We start from the raw sequence: 18073 nt of genomic DNA, 5'->3' as shown, positions 1-18073 counted from the left end.
GGCTTGACCTTTTTTTGTAAAGACAGATTTTATGGAAATGGTGGCCACAAAGTGACCATTTATGCAAGTTTACAGGCATCAGTGGCTATTTACACCTATAATCCTATATAAATTGCCATTTTACAGCCACCATTTGCACAAAATTGACCTTTACAAAAAAGGCTGAGCCACCATTTTGAATAAAAATGGCGAGGGTTTGGGTGACAGCACGTGGTGAGCAGGGGCAGGCAGCTAATGAGGGTCCAGTGAATAGTCCGCGACTTCAACTGTGGTAAGTTCGCCTATCCCTACTTGGGGTCCTACAGGGTTCTGTATTGGGACCAATGCTTTTCACCTTATTGATAAAAGATCTGGAATTAGGAGTGATCAATGAAGTGGCCAAGTTTGCTGGTAACATCAAATTAATTAGGGTGTTCAAAACAAAAAAGTGATTGTGAGGAGCTCCAAAAGGATCTCTCCAAACTGGGAGAATAGGCATCCAAATGGCAAATGTGGTTCAATGTAAACAAGTGCACTGTGGTCCATGTTGGGGCAACCCCCCTCCCCAACTTTACATATATGCTAATTGGATCTGAGCTAGTGGTGAGTGATCAAGAAATAGATTTTGGGGTTGTGGTGGACAGCTCAATGAAATGATGAGCCGGTGTGCTGTAAAAAAAAGAAGCAAATCCCACATTAGGCATAATTAGGATAGGAATAAAAATAAAATTGCCACTATCATACTGTCCTTATACAAATCTATGGTACAACCACAGTTGGAGTACTGTACAGTTCTGGTCACCACACTTAAATAGGATATTGTAGAGTTGGGAAAAGTGCAGAAAAGAGCAACTAAAATGATCAAGGAGCCAGAGCAACTGCCCTATGAAGAAAGGTTAAAATATCTGGGACTATTTAGCTCAGAGAAAAGGTGAAGGTGGAGAGAAACGAGAGGTGTACAACATTATGCATCGTATCGAGAAAGTAGATAGGGAGACATTTTTGTCCCTTTGTTATAATATTATAACACAAGGTTGTCCAATGAAGCTGGTTGGTGGGAGATTCAGGACAGAAAAAGGGAAGTAGGAAGATAAAGGAAGGCCAGGATCTCTTCTCGATCATCCCAGAGTGCAGGACACGGCATAATGGGCTCAAGTTACAGGAAGCCAGATTCCAGCTGAACATCAGGAAAAACTTCCTGACTGTTAGAGCAATATGACAATGGAACCAGTTACCTAGGAAGGCAGTGGGCTCTCCCACACTGGAGGCATTCAAGATGAGGCTGGACAGCTAACTGTCAGGGATGCTTTGACGTAAAGTCGTATAGGCCCCTTCCAACCCTACGATTCTATGATTCTAAGTATGTCTTCACACAGTGCATACATACTTAAGCTCTGGAATGTGCTGCTAGAAGTCATAGCAAGCAATGGCCACCAACATGGATGGTTTTAAAAGAGGATTGGACAAATTCATGGAGGATAACGCTATCAATGGCTACTAGTCCTGATGGCTACACACAACCTCCAGTTTCATATGCAGTATGCCTATGTGCACCAGTTTCTGGATAACATGAGTGGGAGGGTGCTACTTGTTGGTTTCCTATGGGAACCTGGCTGGCCACCATGTAAAGAAAACACTGGATTAGATGGGACTTTGGTCTGATCCTACATGGCTCTTCTTACGTTCTTATGTTTTAACTATCCTAAATAAATTGATGTCATCAGCAAACTTGGCCACCTCACTGTTCACTCCTAACTCCAGATCATTTGTGTACAAGTTATAAATCACCAATCCCAATAGAGATCCTTGGGGGAATTCATTGTTTACAGCCCTCCACTATGAAAACTGTCAATTCATTCCTACTCTCTGAGTGGCAATGTCTGAAGGAAGCTTCTTCTCGCATTTATTGCTTTAACAGGTTTCAAAATGATGTGGAGGTTTCTACTCACATTCAGGCAAATGCAATTAGAAGACCATTTCAGGAATCACCACTCAACTCAACAGAGCAAGGGTGGGAAAAGGGAGGGCAGCAGTGGGGATGTTGGTGGGGCCCTGTGCCCCCTACATAGCTTCATATTTCCTGTTCAGGCATCATGCCTGAATTGGGCTACTGTTCCACTCTATTCTGCATCGGCCAGGGTGTCTCTAGAATACTCTGCCCATTTCTGGGTGCCATGTTTTAACTTTTAAGGAAGGCAGTGACAAACTAAAACATGTCCAGAGAAGGGTCACCAGAATTGTGAGGGATCTAGAAATGAAGTCATATGAGAAATTGTTGAAAGAACTAGATATGCTTGTTCTAGAGAAGAGATGATCAAAAGGGGAACATAATGACTATATTCAAATATCTGAAAGGATGTCACTTAGAAGTTGGAACAGACTTGTTCACTGTTGCTCCAGACAACTAGAACTAATTGATGGAAATTGCAAGGATTCAAATCCTAACATTAAAACTGTTCAGCAGTGGAACAGATTGCCTCAGGAGGTGATGGGTTGTCCTTCACTGGATGTATTTAAGAATAGGCTGGGCTGCCATCTGTCAGGGATGCTGTATTTATACCTTTCATAGCAGATCCTGCATTGAGCAAGAGGTTGGACTCGATCAGCCTTTCTCAAGCTGGTACCCTCAAGATATTTTGAACTACAACTCCCAGTATTCCTGACCATTGACCAAGATAGTTGGGGCTGATGGGACTTGAGGGTCAAAACTTCTGGACAGCACCAAGTTGGGGAAAACTGGACTAGATGATCTTCAAGGCACATTCCAGAGGTAAAATTGTCTGACTTTACATTTAAATTTTGAATCAGTCTAATGATGAACTTGAATTTGGACCATGTATACTGCTATTGTATCAAATACAGATTTGCAAACTTTTATTTTGTGCTAATTCCCCCCCCCCTTTCTTTCTGAATGCCCCATTTTTCTGCTGGAGTTTTCTTGCTCATTAATACAAGCTCATTTTCTTCTGAAGTGTTGCTAAGAACCTACTACTCTGACTGAGTAATTATCTCCCTGGGAACTATCAAATTAACCATGATTAATTTTACAGTATTTTCCAAGTCACTACAAAGTCCCAATGGACATTTACAAAACAACTAACCAATCCTGAAGTATGATAGCAATATCCACTGTTCTATTCAGAGCAAGGGGAGAGAGAGAAAGGTAGAGAAGGTGGGGAAATGCTTAATATGTGTGATCTCTGTTACTTTATAGTCTTGGCTTCAAATCATCCAAGTGAGTAGCTGTTCACATCAGACAGTGGTCCTCAGAGAGAAGTGAATGACAATGTAGGAACATGGGCATTTGTATCCAGTACAATATTTTTTAGGCAAAATGGCTATATTTGTAGCACTGGTTTTAATGTTTCTGCCTACAGCAGTGTGCATAATTCCTATTGTAAAATGCAACACCAGTGATCCTCTTCCTATTCTTCACAAGTATTATCAATCAGGAGACCTCATTATTGCTGCCATTATTTATCAGATCTTCATCCTTTCAAATCCAATAACCTTCGAATGTCTTCCGTCTCATAAACTGCTTGACCACCGTGTGTAAGGAGTTGTTGTTGCTTTTTAATCAAATTGGACAACTGTTTAGGTTCAATAGATTTTCTTTAACTTCTTTCTCATTCTTTGTCCAAATGTCTTGGAAACTGGAAACTGTCATTCTTTGTCTTGGAACCTGTGCAAGAATTACCTTTTTACAGCAATGATTTAAAAATAGTATACCAGAAAATGCTGATCAAGCAAGTTAGTGTATGAGTAATGTGAAAAGTATTCTAAAACCTAATATTGTGGCAGTTTGGGGTCATCAGAATTATGTTTAATTTATTGTCACCTGTTATTTTATGTAGGAATAGTTGAGAAATTTGCTCCAATGAGGTGGTTTTGTTTTTGTGTTGTTGTTTTTAATGGGTTTCTCTCATCTTTAACTCCTGGAACTGAACACAGGACCAAATGTAATTCAGAAATATGGACATTCCCAAGCTTGTAAAGCTTGTTGTGAAATAAATAACTAAAAGTGTATCCATTATTGTCTGCACTTTTGAGGGAGAAAGTGCAAAGAAAACTGCATACAATTAAAAAAATGTGCACAAACACATAGGGCAGTATGCAATTGGGGTCTTCTCTGTGTGGCTAGCCCCGCCTGTTCCAATCTGCATGCAGAAGGCCCTGCTGACCTTAACCCGCAAGTGGCTCCTACCACTTGCACAACAGGATATCGGGCATCTGGGGGCAAGCCCCAAAACGAGCAGAAACACTCATTTCTAGAAGGGGAAGAGCTCAGGTGACCTCCCCCTTCCAGAAACAAGTGTTTCTGCTCATTTTGGGGCTAGTCACCAGAAGCACGATATCGTGTCATAGATTAGGTCAGGGCTGGGGGGGGGGCGTTCTATGCATGAACCAGCGCCAACGCCGCTGGCCATGCACACAGTAGGTCCCAATTGGATACTGCCCATTATTCAGTGGGTGCATGTGTACAAACGTGTACATTTTGGGGAAAAAAGTATTAAAAGGTGTATATTTGAAAAATGTGCACAAAGGTATGTACAAATGTCCATACTCTCTCGCTCGCGCTGTGTGTGTATGTGTGTGTGTTGTGTGTGTGTGACATCTGTATGGACCCAGGATGGAATGACCTTGACAGTGGAAAAATCAGAACCTAGATGAGATCCAACTTGTCTGCCCATCCCTAGTTGTATGTGCTTTTTTCCCTTGATGTGTTAATTCATTAATTCATTCGTTTCATTTAGAGCCCTGCCTTTTTTCCTCCTTAAGGAACCCAAGGCGGTGTACATAATCCTCCTCCTCCTCCTCCGTTTTATCCTCACAACAACAACCCTGTGAGGTGGGTTGGGCTGAGAGTCTGTGACCAGCCCAGTGAGCTTCCATGGCTGAGTGGGGGCTAGAACCCGGATGTCCCGACTCCCAGTCCAACACTCTAGCCACTACACCACACTGGCTCTCAACAAGATTTTTTAATATTTTAATTTAAAATCTCAACAAGTTCATCACATACATTTACAACATAAAATACTAAATTCGTTACATATTGGATTTATAATAGAATGGAACAATTGACTTCCATGGCAGAGACCCCTGCTATTGACTTTTAATATAAGATTCCCAATATATCGCAAATCCAACTAATCTTTTTCACCTTTCACATGGATTCCCTCAGGTAAACACTCCTTGGAACCATTCATGGTGGTTAGAAGCGACCTGCCAGTCACAAATCCACATCCCCTCCTCTCCATCTCTCTCACATGCACCCAACCCCCTCTCTGCACCCTGGTGCTTTCCTTATACATAGAGCTTGAGGAGAAATGTATCAATTCCTGGAGACACACTGTCCGTGTCCATGTCTGCCCAAATCCTGAATCTTCAGGAGTGTTCAGTTTGGGATTTGGTCCGCTTCAGAGGAGCCCAACTTTGATTCAGACATCTCCCAAACCTGCCCAAATCAGCCTAATTTGGTTTGGGATTTGACTGGATATGAATCACACTTCTAGTTATGACTGTTAGATATAAAAATATCCACTTTCATAACTCATGGCATCCAGTGTGTCTTGGGCAATACCAAATTCCAGCTTGCTAGAGCATATGGAAGCATAATATTAACGTTTAGTCTTGGTCAGGGATGCCAGAAGAATTTGATCTTGGCAAATTCTGCAAGCTGCTTTGTACCTCCCCAGCTAATGTGTAGATAGCAGTATAATTATCCTTTGGATTTTGCATGTCTCTGAATTTTGTGATGCCTTTCTCATCTTTAAATAATCCATTTTAGAATCAAATATTTAATGATTTTAAAACCTGCCAGCTTAAGATCAGAGTTCATATGTTGATTCAAGTTCCTCAAAGCCAGGAGGAAACTGAAAGCTAAGGCTGATGCTTTAACTAATGTTCCCCATGGCCAGTGATGATGAAGTTGTGTGATTCCAGAAAATGTGCTTGCTTACAATTTACCCTCCATGCACCCAAATCCAGATAAAGAGGATGGAGTGCCTGTGATGGCCAGTGATGCCCTATGTTGTCCTGGTTCTGTATTGCCTTATAAAGCATCTGAGTCTTACTGTTTTGCCCCTCCTCCATGAGTTGACTCATGCCAGTTCATTGTTTACCTCAGTAGCTGCCACAATGGGTTAAATAGTGAGAGAGAGCCCTCTTCTAGCAGTAAGGATAGTGTTTCATAAGGCAATATAGGACCAGGACAACTGGGGTATCTTTGCTGACCATGAAAAACATGGGGGCACTATTTTATTCATTCATTCATTCATTCATTTATTAAATTTATTAATCGCCCATCTGGCTGGTCACCCAGCCACTCTGGGCGATGAACAAAATGTATAATAGAACAGTTTAAAACAATAAAATTCTACAATAAAAACACCACATTTCTAAAAATACCCTAACCCACCCCAAATGCCTGCCTGAACAACCCTGTTTTTAATGCGTGGTGGAAGCTCATTAAAGAGGGGGCATGGCGGAGTTCCCTAGGGAGGACGTTCCACAGAGTGGAATCTATATCTATCTGTATTGAACCAAAATACATTGTTAGCCATGTTGTAGCAGACACATAGTGATGAAGACTATAACTCTCATTGAAGGTTCCTGACTCAAAACTACCAGCACACCCTGGCCTTAGCATTTGCTGTAAATGAGATCAATAAAAACCCACAGCTCTTGCCCAATGTCACCCTGGGCTTCCACATCTATAATGATTATTTTGTTGGAAGCTGGACGTACCTTGCTGCAATGGAACTTCTCTCTACAAAGGATAGATTCATCCCTAACTACAACTGTGATGGCCAGAACAACACAGTGGCTGTCATTGGGGGTCCCAATTCTAAGATCTGTCTTGACATGGCAACCACACTGTGCATCTACAAGATTCCACAGGTAAGACATGAGTAATGGAATTTAACAAACCATTCCCACTTCATGTTTCTTTTAGATGTGATTTGGGAACAGAATGTAGTCGTATATGATAGACATGAAGAGACAATTTGATCTCTCGTCTTTGCACAGTTCAGTTTCTTTTGATAGTTTTGTCCAGGACTTTGCTGATAAAACTGCCCTCTTTACCTTCTTACAGTTGGAATATTCTTCCTACTTCTTCCATTTTACAAGATCCCCTTATGTCCCTCTTTTCTAAGCATTTCGATTCATATGCGTACAAATAATTTGAAAGTGCCCTGTTTGCAACCCCAAACATGGACGGGAGTGCATCATGTCCTCTGAAAATGTTTTAAAATTTCCTTGTGTTTGTGTTTTTTAAAATGTGCACTTTAAAAATGTGCACTTTAAAGTGTGTATTTTTAAAAGCATACATTAAAAAAAGTTTACAGAAAAATGCACTTTTAAAAATGCCAATTCTCACACTTCAGTGCACAGAGGCTTGGTGCATACTTTTGAAAAATGCACACATTTCTCATTTCTATGAATGGGGGGTGCAGGGGAACAGGTTGCAAACAAGAATGGGAGGAAGATGAACCAAGCTTTGAAGTGAGGTTTGGAGAATTCTAGCCAGTGCGATCATCCTTGGTTCTCCCATCCCTAAACTTCTCCACTTTGTGCTTCTAGTCTAATGTTGTTTCTCTTCTTACCTCAGATACAACCACAATTTATGCTTCTCACTGCTCCTTGCTCTTTCCTCTTCCACTCAAAGTTCCAATGCCCTCTTTATTTTGATCCAAGTGTATAGAATAGCAGTGCTCTTTTATTTTACCCCAAATGTAGCTGACACAGGCTTTTCCCTTGTCCCACCAAGTCCCTTCTCCTTTTCTCACTTTCTTTTTTTTTAAGGTTGTAAACCTACATACAAATACAATTGTTCTGTTGAATTTGTATTGTGCCTAGGGATGTTGGAGAAATCTGCAATGGAACCAAATGACGCCAGTTTTTCATGAATCTGTCCTTTGGATTCCACTGCAGACTGCCTCCCCACCCCCAATTAGGCAGGTTCCACAGACCTGTGAACCGATTTTTTAACTTTCCTGAATTTTGCACAAATTTCATCATAGAGAAATACACCAATTTTTATTTTTATTTTTTTTTTAAACCTGGCCAAAATGCACATTTCCCCCATAGGCTAAAGCCTGAAAATGTCAATTTCAGGGGAATTTGGTAACAAAACAAACAAAATCTGATTTTGTTGGTGGTCTGACAGAGGATTTTATGCAATCTGTATCTCCCTAATTGTGCCTTATGATTTTGTGTGCTTTTATAAATAAAAGTAAGTGATGGTGATGACAAATGACTGAAAGAAGACTGCAGATGCAAACTGAAAATACGGGCCACCATCCAAAGAACAGCACTAGTCCCAGGTGCTCAAGGCATCAGTTCTACCTTTCAAGTAGCAGCAAATTCATCCTGATCCCACATAACAGGCTATTTTGAACAGAAGGGATGTTTCAGATGCAGTTGGTGGTATTTATCCTTGTGTGTTTGATTTTCAGGGAACAAGTTGTATGAACTCTCACTAACATAGACAAGTAGCTGACCTCCTCTAAAGCAGTTATTGGGATCTTGCCCTTAGAGACTGATATAAGAAAATAGGAGTAGCACTCAGTGAAATTTCAAAAAAGTCTTAAATATGCAAGTCAATGTTATCACAGTATTTAATACGTTAGGAAAAATAATATCTGAAGGAAGTAATGGAGAGTGTCCCTGTCTTAGAGTGAAGAGTCATAAGCTAAGACCAATGTATGAGACAGAGTTATTATGCTTCAGAACATATTCTACACAAATTGATTGCCCTTGAGTCTAGTGATAGCTAAGAACCAGGCAGCCAGGAGTGCAGTCTCACATGTATGCCATGTCCTGGTCAAGTGGTCTTTCAGTGCCTGTCCCTGCGTGCCCACATCTGCTGCCTGTGCCAGTCGGGCAAGGCTGCTCCAAGACATTTTGATGTTTTAAACAAAGGTGTGCAACAACCAACCACCCCCATTTCACCTTCAGAAGCCATCTGGACTGGCAATTGAATCCAGACTGCCTGGAACCAATTGCTCCATTCTTTGTCATGCAATAGAGAGGAATTCACAGGGACTGCCACAACTCCCCCCTCCACATCAACCAGCAGCTGGTGCATGAGGCAACAGCTTCATCTGCCTAATGGTAGGGCTGGCCCTGCAGTATCACTACTGCAGGTTAGCCTTCATCGGGACAAAGTGTCTTGCACAACTTCTAAAGCTGTGGAATAGAGACTTCTACTACAGATAGCTGGGTATGTGTATGTGTGTGGGGGGGGTATTAATTTGAGTGTTTTGCTTATGGAAGGAAGGAAGGAAGGAAGGAAGGAAGGAAAAGAAAGAAAGAAGGAAAGAAAGAAAGAAAGAAAGAAAGAAAGAAAGAAAGACCATGTAGATAGAAAACTAACACATCAGGAGGGAAAGCTCTATTTGAATCCTTTGGCTATTGTGCTGGTTATTAATACAATATAAGGAAGCACTACTGAGGAATCAGAATTCCTCCCCTCACCATGTGTTTTGAAGTGGAACAGTCTATTTTACTACTGAGCATCTTCCCGCCTCATCCTGTGCCATGTGAAGAAAAAAGCCTTCATCTTTCTCTTTTAATTTCTATTGCATTACTGAAAGTGTGTGTGTATGTGTGTGTGTGTGAAATATCCCTGGTTGGCAGATACTTAAGGTGTGTGTGTTTGTATGTATGTATGCATATGTATGTGTGTGTGTGTGTGTGTGTGTGTGCGTGTATATATATATATATATATATATATATGTTGTTGTTCAGTCGTTCAGTCGTGTCTGACTCTTCGTGACCCCATGGACCATAGCACGCCAGGCCTTCCTGTCCTCCGCTCTCTCCCAGAGCATGCTCAAGTTTATATATATATATATATATCTGCCCAATAATAGATGTTCTGTTATTGAAATCTGGATCTCAGTTGACATTTGGGGACAGTCTTCACAGTTCAGCAAGGGTACTACTAGATACACATACAAAGAGACAGTCAATTTTGGAAATATACCTTCTCCTCTGTTCTATTTCCTTCAGGTCACATATGGCTCTGCTCCACTGTTGAATAACAAAAAACCCCAGGCAGTGTTATTCCACTTAATGTTCCCTGATGAGTTTTTGCAATATACGGGGATACTCCAGTTACTGGAGCATTTCAAATGGTCATGGGTTGGGATGGTTTCTCTGGATGAAGAGAATGCAGAGAGTTTCATTCAGAACAGGCTTCCCATGTTTTCCCAGAGAGGTATCTGCTTTGACTTCATAGAACATTTCCCCAAAATGACTTACTCCACTGCAGTTGCTCAAATGATGGCAGATGGGGATAGATTATACAAAGTGATCATGGGAAGTACTGTCAATGCAGTGATCATAAATGGTGAGATTCAGACTATGGTAAGTATGAGACTGTTGTTCTTTGTCTCAGACTCTGAGGAAATACCAAACAAATCAAAAGGCAAAGTTTGGATTGTGACAGCCCAGATGGATTTCACATCAATTGTCATGCAAAGAAGTTGGGATATCGATTTCCTTCATGGTGCTATATCCTTCACAGTTCACTCAGAGGAGCTGTTAGGATTCCGGGAATTTGTTCAGAAGAGGAACCCTTCCTCAGAAAAAGAAGATGGCTTTATCAGGGATTTTTGGGAAGATGCATTTGAATGTTTGTTCCCCAGCTCCATCATAGATGAGAATGCTGAGAAAATGTGCACTGGGAAAGAGAATCTGGAGATGCTTCCTGGGTCTGTTTTTGAAATGAGCATGACTGGCCACAGCTATTGTGTCTACAACGCTGTTTATGCTGTGGTTCATGCTTTGCACGCAATGCATTTATCCAAATTAAAACACAGAACAATGGCTGATGGTGGGAGATGGAAGCTTCTGGATCCACATCCATGGCAGGTAATGGCCTGAACACACAAAGGAAGGAGAGCTGAGGGTAAGAAATCAGGATTTAGCTCAGGGGTGGACAACCAGTTTTAGTTCTGAGGCCAAAATGTCCCCCACCAGGCCCTCTGTGGACTGGATGGTGATGTCACTGTCTTTCCTGCATCCATTTTGCCTTTTTCCATACTAAGGAAATGTGCCTCTCTCAGCACATAAAATGGGACTTGTCTGGAAATGGGAGGAGAAGCTGATCCTCCCAGCACTGGCAAAGTCCCAGATCCACACAGTGCACATTTTCCCCAAATGGGGAAAGTACACATGCACTGAAGCTTCCTTGGCTGAAGTGTTGCATTCAGGATTGTTACAGCTACAGTACATATCCACAAAGCTTTTAAAAGCATTGTTAACCACAGTCAAATCTGTGAAATTTTGAGCTTTTCTACATGAGACATTTATTGTGCATTCATTATTCCTTACTTACAGCTGTTTTCAGTTGTTTCTATAGATGATAATGTGACTCTCTGGTTTTGTTTTTTGAGCACTTCCATGGGTTTTTTTACAACAAGGAAAATGGAGTATTATTTGTGAAAGTGAAAGAAATATTTTTCTAGTTGTGTAATTGCATTATTCTACTATAGCACCGTGCCACCTAGAGGTTATGCAGCAGAACCGAGGACAAATAAAAGCTCTTTGTGTAGAGTTCAGAACTCAGTTTTGTAATGAGCCCAAAAAGAGATATAGCAGATTAAAAGCCTCATATAGAAAAGCCCATTATCAGCCGGATATATATTTACATCATTCTGTAAAACTCACTCTTTCTTTCTTTCTTTCTTTTCTTTCTTTCACTCTTTCTTTCTTTCTTTCTTTCTTTCTTTCTCAATTTAGCTCCACCACTTTTTGAGAAGTGTTTCATTTAACAACAGTGCTGGGGAAAAGGTTTCCTTTGACAAGAATGGAAAATTAGTTGCTGGATTTGATATTATGAACTGGATCACCTTCCCAAATCTGTCCTTTCTTAGAGTCAAAGTTGGGAAAGTAGACCCAGATGCTCCCTTAGAGAAGAGGTTCACCATTCAGGAGGATGCCATCATGTGGCCCGGGAGGTTTAATCAGGTAGGGTCTGTGTGCATTTTCGGCTGTATCTATGAATTTTATATGCCTGTTGATCACATTGGCACAGGCAAAGGTTTGTTTGCTGCTTGTTCTACCTGATCATCAAATGGGGGTGTCGGACTAGATACAACCCTGAGTGGCATCAAAGAACCTTGTAGGCTTGTCAAAACAGCTAGACGGTGCAAGAAAATGCATTCAGTCAGGCCCAGAAGCAGTACAGAGCATTGTCAGTATTCCTGTAGTAGGGATGGGTGAGCTTGCTGCTGCTTGACCCGCAAGCCACTTGCCAGATGCCCGCTGGCTGCCTGACTTCATTTGCTGGGCCCAGCGAGCCGCTGGATGGTATGTCCAGTGAGCAGTGCGAGGTGTCATGCTGGTCTGAAAGCTGCCATTTTGTGCAAAATGTAGGGGAGTACGGATTCCCCACTGTCCGTTCCAGTGGGGAACCTGTGGGGGGGGAGGTGATCAGTCCCCCCCCCCACCAGATTCCTCTGGAGCTGCTCCTCTCTGTGAGGATTCCACACAGCCTCACCAGCTATAGGGCCATTTACCTTGCCGGCCAGAGCCGTTTGCCTCCTCCACATCGATCGCCATTTCTTCAAAAAGTGACTGGCAGGATGTGGCCCATAGACTTATACGCACATAGAGCTGTGACTCTTGTGTACACGCAAGAGTCATGGCTCTACATTGCGTATAAGTCTATGGCCACATCCTGCTGATCGCCACTTTTTTTTAAAAAAGAAAGAAATGGCAATCGGCGTGGAGGAGGCAAACAGCTCTGGCAGAAGAAGCAGCCGAGTGCCATCCCACCTCCAATCCCGAAAACCGTGGTGGAACGGCCTACCAACCCCCTGCACCCCTGCGGATCCCCCCGGGACAAAGCTTACCTGGGGCGGATGTTCTGGACGGCAACAGCTCTAGTAGCGGCTTCGGCGGCAGCAGCGGCTGGTCTTCCGACCGGCTGCCGCTGCCGCCATTTGCAGTCTGGTCTGGTTTTTTTACATTGACGTGATAGGCTACGTAAAGACTTATGTAGCCTATCACATCTGGGTAGGTAAAAAAAAAAAGCATACGAAAATGGCGGTGGCTACAGCCGCCACCATTTGCATTCCTTATTTTTCACCATCTTAGTCTACGTAAATATTTACGTAGACTATTACGGTGAAAAGAAAGGGGAACACAAGTAGCGCCCACTACGCTATTTGCGTTCCCCTTTCTTTTCACTGTAATAGTCTACGTAAATATTTACGTAGACTAAGACGACGAAAAATAAGGAACTCAAATGGCGGCGGCCGTAGCCACTGCCATTTGCGTACACTTTTTTTTTTTTTTTACCTACCCAGACTTGATAGGCTACGTAAATACTTACGTAGCCTATCACGGCTAAATACAGGGATGCAAATGGCGGCAGCTACAGCCGCCACCATTTGTGTTGCTGCAGGCTGCCCAGCGGCCGGAGGTCTGGCTGCAGGTGGCCGGAGCCAGCCGGTGGCTCCGCAGCTTGGCCACGGAGCAGAGCCGGCCAGTCAGGATTCTGGGGGGGAGGGATGGAGCACCTCCCCCCCCATCGAGGATTCCGGGGCAAGGGACAGAGTGCCTCCCCCCCAGCGGAAACAGAACATAACAGAAGGTAAGTGTTCCGTCCATCCCTACGGCAGATTTCTCCAACATCCCTAGCAAAATGGCAGCTAGGCTTTTTCCACGAATCCCCCATTTTGTGCAAATGGTGGCTATAAATAGGGCCATTTATGCAAAATTACAGGCGTAAATAGTGTAGTAACACCATTGATGCCTGTAATTTAGCATAAATTGACCTATTTACTGCCACCATTTGCACAAAATGGGCGACTTGTGGAAAAAGCTCAGCTGCCACTATTTTCTGCAAAATAGCAGCTGCCAGAGTCCTCATTGCTACCTGCCAACTCCTCATTCTCTCCTTGCAAGGACAGCGTGAGGGGTTGGTGGGTGGTGGAAAATGGTGAGCTTGCCCAGCTCAGTGTGCACCACGTTTTGCAGGTTCGGGGATACACAAGCGAGCATCTGGGGACTGGGGGGCTGAGCTAGTGGCAATCTCCAGACTCCGCCACCATCCCTACCATGCAGGGTCAACTGCTGATGTCTGGGCCAGCTTCCACTGGCAGGATTCCTTCTGCCCCCACTTAACTTCAAACGCTGAAACAAACACAGACAAGAGGCTTCAGCCTGCAGCTTTTAATCCATTACTTTACAGGGTCATACAGATGCAAATTCTCAGTGACTCTCAGTCTACAAGGAAATGCCTTCAGGAGGTTCAAAAGGTAGTTACGAAAGTTGCCTGCCATTTTAAGAGGAAAGCGGTCTCACTAGCCTAACTTAAGGGGGGGGAGGTCTCTCTCTCGTGAGGTTTCTAGGCGCAGCTGTTCATGCAAGCCCAGTTGGGTAGACTGTCTAAGTTACACCCCTGCCTCCTCTTTCTTTGCTCTGCATCTGCACCTGGCATCTATTAAATCAGGCTCCGCAAACCCCGCCTCCCCCTGTTCGCTATCCCTCACGGTGTGTGTGTGAAGAGGGACCCTGATCCTCCACCAGCTGGACCTTTGAAACCTGAGGAGCCTGCCTAGCCATGTCTGGACTAGCCAGGGAAAATGCCTCCCCCATGTCTGGCAGTTCTCCTTCAGAATCTGAACTACTATCCCACTCCCTGTGCTCAGAAACACCCCTGACATCCACATTAAAAAGTGTTTGGGTCTAGAAGCCACAAGTTCAGTTTCTTCCAACACACTGGAGCTTGAAAGTGTACATTTATGGCTTAGAGCTACTGAGCACCGGTTAAGAGCATTGCTGTTAAGGGCTACCACTGCCAATGCCAAGGGTCACTGAGGTAGGAAGGGAATACCAGAGAGCACATAGACATGGATGGCATTAAACCTGGTGCTGGCTTTGCAAATATCATAGAGTACCTTCTACACAAATACCAAAAGTGAAGTTTCCAGAGAGATTGGCTTGAGCACATCTCAGCATCAGGGCTTGTGGCCAGGTGGTGAGGTCCCAGTCCAACTCATATCCACTGAACAGGAGTTGCCAAGTGAAATGGATTGCAAAAGCAACTGAATGGGGACAAACTCCCAATTTATCCCTACATGTTTTCCAAATGCTTAAGATTCTCCTTTTGTTATTCATGGACAGGCACAACCCCTTTCTCTGTGTAATGAGAATTGCCATTTAGGCTATAGAAGGACCAAGATAGAAGGGAAGTCATTTTGCTGCTATGATTGCCTTCCATGCCCACAAGGGGCAATTTCAAACCAGACAGGTAAGAGGCCCCAGGTATAGAATATATCCAGCACCTGGACATCAGGGTACATAAAGACCCATTTTCAAGATGCTTTACAAGTTGCTCTATTTTCTGTATTGGTAGATGTCACTGACAGGAATGTACAGTCTGATGTAATGGCTGATAGTTGTGTGCTGATAGATAGATAGATAGATAGATAGATAGACAGACTGTGTGTGGATAGATAGATAGATAGATAGATAGATAGATAGATAGATAGATATACTGTGTGTGTATGTATACACACACACACACACACACACACAGATATCATAATTGAAACAAAACAAATAGTATAACCAGGCATCCATTTTATTGTTGCTATTCTGCTTTCCTTGGGCCTAAGTTCTGAACGCAAGGCCTAAGTTCTGAAATGCTCCTGGACCATTGATGTATTTCATTTATTGAAAAAATAATGGCACAAGAAGCCTGAAAAATTGTCTTTCAGATATCAATATAGAAAGCCTTAAACAGGATTTTGTGATTTTGAGGCTTTATTGCAGAAATCCATTTGAAATGTACCTTATATAACCAACTATATAATTGGGAGTGGGGCATGGGTGTGTGAGTGAAAGGAGGGCGGGAGGATGAAGGGATGAGACACAAATATGGTTTTGAACTTGGGCCACAGTTATTGATATATTTGCAAAGGGGGGGGGAAACTGAGTGGGCATCTCATCTATGCTGGCAACTAGCATGATAAGGCATACAATGCCTGTTGAGTGGCATCTGTGAGATTGCCACTCCTCAGGCTTGCCCCATTTGGGGAAGGGAGGGTTTCCCATGTCACCTCCCCCCAGGCCACGAAGCTCATGAGTGGGTGAGGTGAGTTGGCCTCAAAGGTAATCCTTATCTCCCAACTAGGGCCGCAAAACCCTGAGCTGGAAGCCTCAGGCACTACCTGCCACTGAAATGTTGCTTCCAAATGCTCACCAACCCTGTTTCCACTAAAGATGTCTGCACATACCAGCCCACCTGTCAAATGTGGCTGAATTAGCCAAATTGTAACCAAACAGACTAATCTGAAACATACTCCTGAACCCTACTTACAGTGTGAACAAGGCAAAAAGACACATAGCCCAGGTCAATAAAGCTACGAGCCAAAAATTCCTACTTGGCCCCTCAAAGGACAACCAGCAAAGCCAAAAGCCCACATTGCATACAGGGAGAGAGGGAGCCATGCTTCGAAGAGGTGAAAGGGAGGGGCCCCGCAGGCTAAAAACATCTCATGAGCCCCTGTCTCTGCTGGTGGTGCCACACCAAGAACACTGATGGCATTCGCTCTTCCTCCTCTTTCCCTTCCCCCAACGGCCTCCCTGCACACAGGCAATCCTCAAAGTTTCAATAAGCAATAATGAACTAAAACATGGCTGCCATCAAGCATAAGCTATGCTCTTCTTTTTCAGATATGGATGATTGTTTTCAGTGTCCAGAAGATCAGCATCCAAACAAGGGCCAAGATATGTGCATTCAAAAACACATAACGTTCTTGTCTTATGAAGAGCCTTTGGGGATCATTTTGGCCAGCTTTGCCCTTTCCTTTTCTTTCACCACAGCCTTGGTTCTCTGGATGTTCATTAAGTACAAAGACACTCCCATAGTCAAAGCCAACAACCGGAACCTCACCTACACTCTTCTTGTTGCCCTCCTGCTTTCCTTCCTTTGTGCTTTTCTATTCATTGGCCAACCTAACAAAGTGTCATGCCTCATTCGACAAGTGGCTTTTGGCATCATCTTCTCAGTGGCGGTTTCTTGCATACTGGCCAAAACAACTGTAGTTGTTCTAGCTTTCATGGCCACCAAGCCAGGTTCTAGAATGAGGAAATGGGTGGGGAAAAGACTGGCCAACTCCATTGTTCTTTCCAATTCCCTTATTCAAATTATTATTTGTTCTGTGTGGTTGGCAACCTCTCCCCCATGCCCAGATTTTGACATGCACTCCATGACTGAAGAAATTGTACTGAAATGTAATGAAGGGTCATCGGCCATATTCTATTGTGTTGTGGGCTTTATGGGCTTCCTGGCAACTGTAAGCTTTACTATGGCCTTCCTAGCCAGGAAGTTACCTGACAGTTTTAACGAAGCCAAGTTTATCACCTTCAGCATGTTACTTTTTTGCAGTGTTTGGCTTTCCTTTGTACCAACCTACCTGAGTACCAAAGGAAAATATATGGTGGCTGTGGAGAGCTTTTCCATCTTAGCCTCCAGTGCTGGGTTACTGGGATTCATTTTTTCTCCCAAATGTTATATTATTTTAATGAAGCCTGAGCTGAACAACAAGGGTCAGCTAATAAGGAGCAAGCATTCAAGACTCTAATACTATTGTCCTGATAAAGATAATGGTAACCCATGACTAAATACAATTTGTTTCAGTGATGGATGGGGACCAGTTCTTTTCTTATTCACTCATTAGTAGAGGTGTGCACTGACAACAAGATTCATTTTGGGCCCTGACCTGGTGCTTAGAACAAAACAAAAACAAAACCTGATTTGGCTCAGACCAGTTCAGAGGCCATCTGCTTGGAGTTGGGTGCTGCTGAACCAGAATCCTTATTTTGAAATCCAAAGCTTAAGGGCCTCCCATTGGCTATTTTGGGATGTTTAAAATAATGATATAACAATTTGGGTGTTAGTCAGAAGTGGATGGAATTTGTAGACAAGGTAGCCCATGGGGGGGGGGAATTACACCTGCTATATATCATAAAAATGCATGCAGTGTTGTTGTTTGTTATACTAGACAACTTTATATTTTGATCTTTTAAAGGGAACTTCTGATAACATTTTGATTTCCTGGCATAATTG

At 43.1% G+C, this 18073-nt stretch overlaps 1 protein-coding gene across 1 annotated transcript; it reads left to right on the top strand.

Moving 5' to 3' along the window:
- Positions 1-323: 323 nt before the first annotated feature.
- Positions 324-17588, top strand: LOC146342560 (vomeronasal type-2 receptor 26-like). The gene is made up of 7 exons (XM_084807897.1): positions 324-390; positions 4147-4267; positions 6588-6879; positions 9997-10860; positions 11731-11958; positions 15124-15250; positions 16678-17588. The coding sequence occupies exons 1-7, from the start codon at positions 324-326 to the stop codon at positions 17586-17588; spliced, it is 2610 nt and encodes an 869-aa protein (XP_084664023.1).
- Positions 17589-18073: the final 485 nt, after the last annotated feature.

Source organism: Heloderma suspectum, chromosome 6 (assembly GCF_057233095.1).
Source record: "Heloderma suspectum isolate Gila_16-S chromosome 6, 16-S_ref, whole genome shotgun sequence".
NCBI classification, from domain to species: Eukaryota; Metazoa; Chordata; class Lepidosauria; order Squamata; family Helodermatidae; genus Heloderma; species Heloderma suspectum.
Note: the sequence above shows the minus strand (reverse complement) of the source record. Positions and strands in the feature narration are given on the sequence as shown.

Coding starts and splice junctions, on each gene's coding strand:
- LOC146342560 (XM_084807897.1), top strand. CDS start 324: ATGCTTTTCACCTTATTGATAAAAGATCTGGAATTAGGAGTGATCAAT. Junction 11,959..15,123: donor GGCCCGGGAGGTTTAATCAG/GTAGGGTCTGTG, acceptor ATTCATGGACAG/GCACAACCCCTTTCTCTGTG. Junction 15,251..16,677: donor GGCAATTTCAAACCAGACAG/GTAAGAGGCCCC, acceptor CTTCTTTTTCAG/ATATGGATGATTGTTTTCAG.